We start from the raw sequence: 7,150 nt of genomic DNA, 5'->3' as shown, positions 1-7,150 counted from the left end.
TGGATATCCCTGCTAAGCTTCTTCTGAAGAAATGTAATTGAATTTTCAAGACAATGACATTCATATTAGTTGAAAATGCTGTTTTTTCTCCTTTATGCTTTGCATTCTACTATGGATGCGTGAACTATGTTCGCTGTTTTTCCTTTCATTGGAAATGTTCTTTTACGTATGGAAACGTAAGTGACAAAACCAGCATATGCTCACATGTATACATAGTTTCGAAATACTGAATCATTACATATTTCAATGAACGTTACTTTTTTTAAAACGTAATAATATTTCAAAATGTTTTATTACACTTAAAAGAAACACACATCTGCACATTTTTTCCCGATAACAAAGATTGACTTGGGGTCTCGAACCTGGCATCTTTGGTTTACTGTTTCCGAAGATACTCGAAGTTGGACATTTTTTTTAGGTCAAACAGCCATCTAATCAATGCAGTCATACTTTTTTGGAATAGGGTAGGCAGGAAATCATGAAATGAAAATATGAAATGGACAGAGTAAAGACAAAATATGGACAAAACAGAAATACATCCCTTTTAAGCTTATAAATATCAGGTTTAAGAAAGTTACATTCAATATATATTATACAGAAAATATTTATTGCATTTACTTTGTATTGTATAACAAGACTTTCAAATATTTGTAACTAGATTTAATATGTATAAGTCACTACAATAGTAACAATACCCCTTAAAAAACTAATAGAAAATATTACACTGTAGATTACAATCAATCATGACCATTTTAGAAATATATATAACATTTTATATTTACAGTTTTAATAAAATATCTACCATTTGTCTTTAGTGCTACATCGAAATAAAAGAAGGCACCCAGTTTACCTTACAAGAAACTATATAATGTATATTCTCTTCATATTGAAAATGGAAGATTAATGTTTTATGACTGGATGGCAAAAACCGATACAGTAAAATTGAGTAAAAAAGAAAAATCTTTAACGTAAAAATGTACCCTGTCTTTAGTTTTAAAATAATACAAATTCGTTTGATTGAATAGAAATTTGTGCACATCCGTAATGAGAGGTACGGCGAGCTACCGTATAATTCCGTTCAAGATTGGCAATGCTCTATTCTCTTCTGAGAATTGAGTTGTCGATAAATCCATGTACTCTCATTGAGGTCTACAGGCTAGCAAACGGAGAATATGGCATTTTTAAACACCCCGTATTTTAAGCACACGTAAAGATGGAAATACGTGATGTCACTGAATAGAATCTGATATAAAGTGCACTGATCTGCTTTTGCTATCTAGGCACATACAAATCAAATTTGTACACTACACTCCAACAAATATTAAAATTCTATACTGCCAATACATTACTTATTACGTGAAGATAGTATAGAGAAGGCAGTTTGAGATCACAATGTCTAAACTGTCCCTGTAATTTCTTTCAGATGGGATACAGTATAAACGAGAATACGAAAACCGTTGTGCGTCTGCATAACTTAGGTAAGACTACAAGTGAGATACTCAACCTTCTGCAAATACTCGGGATTACCACTGTTTGTCTATCGGGCCACGGAGAGATACTAGCACACATCCACTGTCGAAGCGAAAGTTTTATGGCGACACAAACGAATCTTCATCCACGGATCACGTTCCGAATACTGCGTGCGAATACAGCGTGTCTACTAAAATTCCAAAATGAAATTTCGTAACTTTTTCGTGACCTTCTCTTTAACAAATCATACAATTTCGTAACATTTTCAAGAGCGAATTAAGCCGAATTTTCATCCATGCTATAGAAACGTACTTTGCTTGCGATTTGGTAGCGTCTAAACCCAACCACAGACAATTTTGGTGGTGAATTTTGAATTTTTATAGAACAAAGTTTTCCAATCTGTACTTACATTTGTACAGTTAAAAAAAATCGTGACCCCAAAGCTACATTTCGTGACTTTTTCGTGACATTCGTGACTTTCGTGACCAATAGACACCCTGGAATACTGTGTGGTTGTTCACATCTGTTCAACGTTTCTACGAAATCATGAAACGAAATTCCTAGTTTTATGTTTCACGGTTATGCTTTGTCGGATAAAGGAGACGGATGATTTGTGAAAGCATCGGTGCAATGAAAATGTGGTATAAAATGGAAGAACCCACGAACAAGGTGTGTTCACCACAAACCCACATGGGCTGTGAAACTCTATGGCAGTTAATTTACTTATTGTAAGAAGTGATGTTAATCCCCAATGAATAAATCAAAAAGAAACTAATAACTCCTCCTTATATTCAAAACTGGGATAAAGAGATCATTCACATTTTGCTACAAAAAAACATTAGCGCAGTTTCATCACTGCTAGCCCAACTTAACGTAAGACAAAATAGTAACAGCACACTGAATTTTAATTTATTCTATACAATAAATTAATTCCCCTATTTACTCTCAGTATACATACTGAGTTCACCTTTTCAATTAGGGTTAAATATTTACTTGATTCAGTTAATTTCTTACCAGCACCTTCTATTATCTTCATTACTATAAAAGGCACTTTTTAAATTTTCCGTTATCTCAATATTATATTATTTCGGACGATCTGTGTAAAAACAGTGATATTCTGCATTTGGTATCCTGGTTCATTACACTTCCTGGCAATTCTGCTAAAAGAAAATCAACATTAATTAATTTAGTCTAATATTATTATTTTTGGATCAAAAGATCCAATATATTTCAATCTAAAATTTTCTTGTAGGCCTTACATCTGGAGAACTACATAAAGTATAGCCAAACCCAAACTATCAGTTAAACCAGTATGATGTGCTTATTCCGTAGAAAACACGATAACTCGATTTAAGGGCTGTTCAAAAATTATGTGGCCCTGATCCAAAAAATAATTATTGGCCAAAATCGCTATCTTTTGATCCATTTTTGGTTTTCCTAATTTTCTTGTTATTATGATCATTTACATACAGAAATGCTTTGAAATAAAATGAAATCTTTGAGTTCTATGTCCTGGTTATGATGTGTAGGCTAAAGCAGACGATGATGATAATGAGAATGGAAAAAGTAGGAGGAAACGGACGAACGCGAGAACCCCCATACACGGTGTTTGTCCACCTCAAAGCCTATTTTGGGCGTGCTGGAATCGAATCAGGGATCCCATGCACCACGAGGAGTGAATGCTCTATCATTGAGCCATTGCGGCCCACAAACTAAACGCAACTTACGTCAATTTACACTGCTTATTTAAAGTTAAATATAGAGTTAATAATGCAGGACCAAACCATGTATACTCCCATCGAAAATCGAACTCGTATGACCATTTACATTTCTTTCAACCTTCTGCGTAAACAAGAAGAAAGCACGTGTGTTTTAATGGTGTGCGTGGTTCGATTTTCGGACAAAATGGCGCTGATTCTGTTTTACGTTAAATATGGAAGAAATAAGTGGGAAGCGAAGAACAATATTGTAAGTAGTCTTAGATTGGATACATCTGCATCTATTTTGCTGCTGGCTTTTAGACTACATGTCTCCAATATTTTGGCTCAATCTGCTTCGGGTTCCTATTGGCAGACCTTTTCCTATTTGTTTTCCTGTACAATGATGTTTTAGATTTTTTTTTGGAATGTTTCGAAATGAGAAAAAATTTGACCAGTCTAATATCCAAGTATTTTGCAATGTGTATTTCTGGAAAGAAAATACAAAGACGAATTTGACATTGGACCAAAGTAATAAAGCCTAACGAGTGCAGCCAAGCTCTTAGACAAATAAGTCGGTAGTCCAAGACCCACGTGAGCAACTTAGAGAGTACTGATAATATACATACTGTACAGAAAATTGTGGGTTTTCCCATAGTTGCGCCAAATTATTATTATTTAACTATGTGAGTTGCAGCTGTTTTAATTTTAACCATGTCTACTTGTAATTATTGTGGTTTTAAGTTTTGTTATTCTATAGCAACGGTTCTTAAACTTCTTTTTATAAGTGGAGACCAGCACGAGCATATGTTAATATCAGTATACTTATAGTTTAAAAAGAGTATGAAATGAAATGAAATTTTTGAGTTTTACGTCCCACGATTATGCCGGTTAGGCTAAAGGAGACGGTGATGATGAGAGATGAATAAAATGGTGGAAAGAAGAAGGTGGGAGGAAACGGGAGAACCCCGAGAAAACCCACGCACACGGTGTTTGTCCACCACAAAGTTCACTTGGCGGGAGCAGGGTTTGAACCCGAGACCCCTAGCACGAGAGGTGAACGCTCTACCACTGAGCCACCGCGGCCCCTTTTAAAAAGAGTATTAATTAAGAATACCTTAATTTTATACAGGTAATTACAGAAGCAAATACTTGTACATATTAGGTTATTTATTTACTTATTTTTAATACTGCAGACTGGAAAGGAAAGACGCTTGCATATATAATGTTCAAACTATTATATCTGGTATAATAAGCAATACAGCTGATTTCTTTTTTACAAAAATAATGCAAAATGAAATGAAATGAAATCTTTGAGTTTTACGTCCCACAATTATGCCGGTTAGGCTAAAGGAGACGGTGATGATGAGTAATGAATGAAATGGTGGAATGAATAAAGTGGGGGGAAACGGGAGAACTCCGAGAAAACCCACGCATGCGGTGTTTGTCCACCACAAAGTTCACTTGGCGGGGAATAAAAATAATGCAATCTACGAGAACAATCTAGAGTGTCCACAATAACATTAGACCTTCACTTATTAATAAATAATCACTATATATTAGTCATGTAATAACCACTATATTATATGACAAAGGGGAGTGCAATTGGAAGGCAAATTCGACAGGGATGCTATCTATCGCGTACGTTATTCAATATCTATCTAGAAGAGATAGTAAAAAAAGAGCCTGCATAATGAAGACGGCATTTCGGTACGAGGTAGAATGATTAGGTATATACGGTTTGCTGACGATACGGCGCTTGTTGGACATTCTGAAGAGAAAATCAGTAAGATGTTAGAAAACGTGAGGAAGGGCTGTGAAGAATATGGGATAAAAATAAATAATACAAAGAAAAAAGCCATTGTGACTGGAACGAAGAAGTCGGTGTCAAATACAGAAACAGGAGAGGAGAAAGTAGAACAGGTGATTAGTTTTCGATACCTGGATAGTAGTATTAGTGATGATATAAAGTGTGAACGTGAAATAAAAGCAAGGATAGGAATGGCGAAAGAAGCCCTTAGGAGGAAGAAAATACTATTTTGTGGGAACCTGAATAATGAGTTGATAAAAAGACATAAAATGCTTCATGTGGCGTGTTGTGCTGTATGAGTCAGAAACGTGGACATTGCGGAAAAAGGATGAAAAACGACTGGAAGCTTTCGAAATGTGGGTGAGAAGAAGAATGGAAAGAATTAGTTGGGTCGACGGAAAACGAATGAGAGGGTGTTAGAAATGGTGGAGGAGAAAAAAATAGTTTTAGATACTATTAAGAAGAGGAAGAGAAACTTGTAGGGACATTGGGTAAGAAGGAACTGTATCATAAGGGACGTGCTAGAAGGTATGGTGGAGGGAAAGAGAAGGAGAGAGCGAAGGAGACTATAATTAATGGATGATATCAAAACAGAGAAATCGTACGTGCAGGCGAAGAGGTTAGCTAAAGACTCTGGAGCATGCAAGCTTCTCAGTTGCAGCAAGTGATCTGCCAATAACGGCAGAATACTTATGATGATGATATATTAGTTTGTAAACAATATGTCAGAACAGCTTGTACACATAAGAAATTCTGGTTTCAATAATTTAATATGGTCCCTAAGCATTTGTGCATTAAGGAGAAAAAAGTCATTGTCATACACGAAGTAATAACGAAATTCCCATATAAAAATTAGAATTTACCTTTTAGAGTGGTCCTTGAAAACCAACGAATAGTAGTTATACTGTTCATGTTTTACTATGTTCTTCGCAATACTCTTCGAATTCACTTTGATCCATATAAGTCTCTCCGCAGGACTCGCAGTGGGATAATTTCGTACTGCTTTGCTGAAGGGTTTCTACTGCTTTAGCTCTGGAACTAAGCATAATAACAGAACATCAAATTTTACAGTTCTTTGCACGTTTCATTTTCTAGTTTTAAATTACATTTATCTTTCCTTGACCCCTGCTTGTTTCATACTTGACCTCCTAATGTACATGATAGAGTAAAAGTCTGTGAATCAGTTTTTATTTTCCAAAAATGACATTTTGCTAAGTGATATGTTCAACACCTTTGTATGACCTTGGCAACAGTCCACTCGTTATTATTTTGTGGTTTTTGAGGTTCTTGATGGCCTTTCACCAGCCTAACAACAGCTTATAATGCCACACTTCTATTTGTTAGAATCTTCTAGTATATATCGTATAAAAGGATTACAAACGTTTTAATCACTTAAAAACTCACTATATTTTGCATCAATTATGAACTGCTTTACAGCGATTGGATTCACGTCTTTAATAAATGGCGTCTTGCTGAATTATATACATAATTACTTACAAATAAACAGATGGTAACGAAAACTGTTATCATGGCAACCACAACACATAACAACCAGTAAACGAACATTTTCCACCTAGCGATGGAAAAACAAACATTATTAAACAAGATTATTTGTGACATTTACTATAACATTTCTTCTTCTTCTTCTATTATGTAGCTAGTGCCAGGTGAAATAACACTTTGCACTGAATATTAAATAAATGAACAAAATAAATACAATTACATACGTTATCGTTGAATAATGGCTCACGAACTAAGGGACTTCTTAAATTGTTTATAATTTGAGAAAGAATCCCTGGACCGTAATGTAATCTATATAGTTTATAAATGGTTACGTTATTTTATGAATTGCTCTCGTATATTAAAATTACATTTCATCATTACAAAACATTATACTTTCATATTATTTCATTATCACATTTCTATATTTCATTTCATAATAATTAATTATATTTTAATTAATCGACGAAAAAGGCACATCCAAAATGTAACATTTTTTATTATTTAATTAGGTCCGTACTTGAATTCTTTTCTTAATGACGAATTATATTTATTAATATTAGTGCCAATACAAGATGAAATACAGCGTAACTGTGTTCTTTCGTTCGGGCGCTGCTATCATATTTTTTATTTCTGATTTGTGCGTCCCTATTTGCCAGTATAAAATTATTTT

The 7,150-nt window shown here is 34.4% G+C and overlaps 1 protein-coding gene across 3 annotated transcripts in view; it reads right to left on the bottom strand.

Moving 5' to 3' along the window:
* Positions 1-588: 588 nt before the first annotated feature.
* Positions 589-7,150, bottom strand: part of LOC145684171 (uncharacterized) — a 52,619-nt gene continuing 46,057 nt past the window's right edge. For 2 of the 3 annotated variants that reach the window (XM_081756164.1, XM_081756162.1), the window contains 2 exons: positions 5,841-6,015; positions 589-2,627 (listed from right to left, as the gene is read on the bottom strand). In XM_081756164.1, coding sequence (XP_081612290.1) covers positions 5,886-6,015 — 130 coding nt within the window. In that variant the 3' untranslated portion in view covers positions 589-2,627; positions 5,841-5,885. Of the gene's footprint in view, positions 2,631-5,840; positions 6,016-7,150 lie in introns of all 3 variants that reach the window. The other variant, XM_081756163.1, reaches the window with a different exon arrangement.

The sequence above is a fragment of the Thermobia domestica genome, chromosome 4 (assembly GCF_964235325.1).
Source record: "Thermobia domestica chromosome 4, izTheDome1.hap1.1, whole genome shotgun sequence".
NCBI lineage: Eukaryota > Metazoa > Arthropoda > Insecta > Zygentoma > Lepismatidae > Thermobia > Thermobia domestica.
Note: the sequence above shows the minus strand (reverse complement) of the source record. Positions and strands in the feature narration are given on the sequence as shown.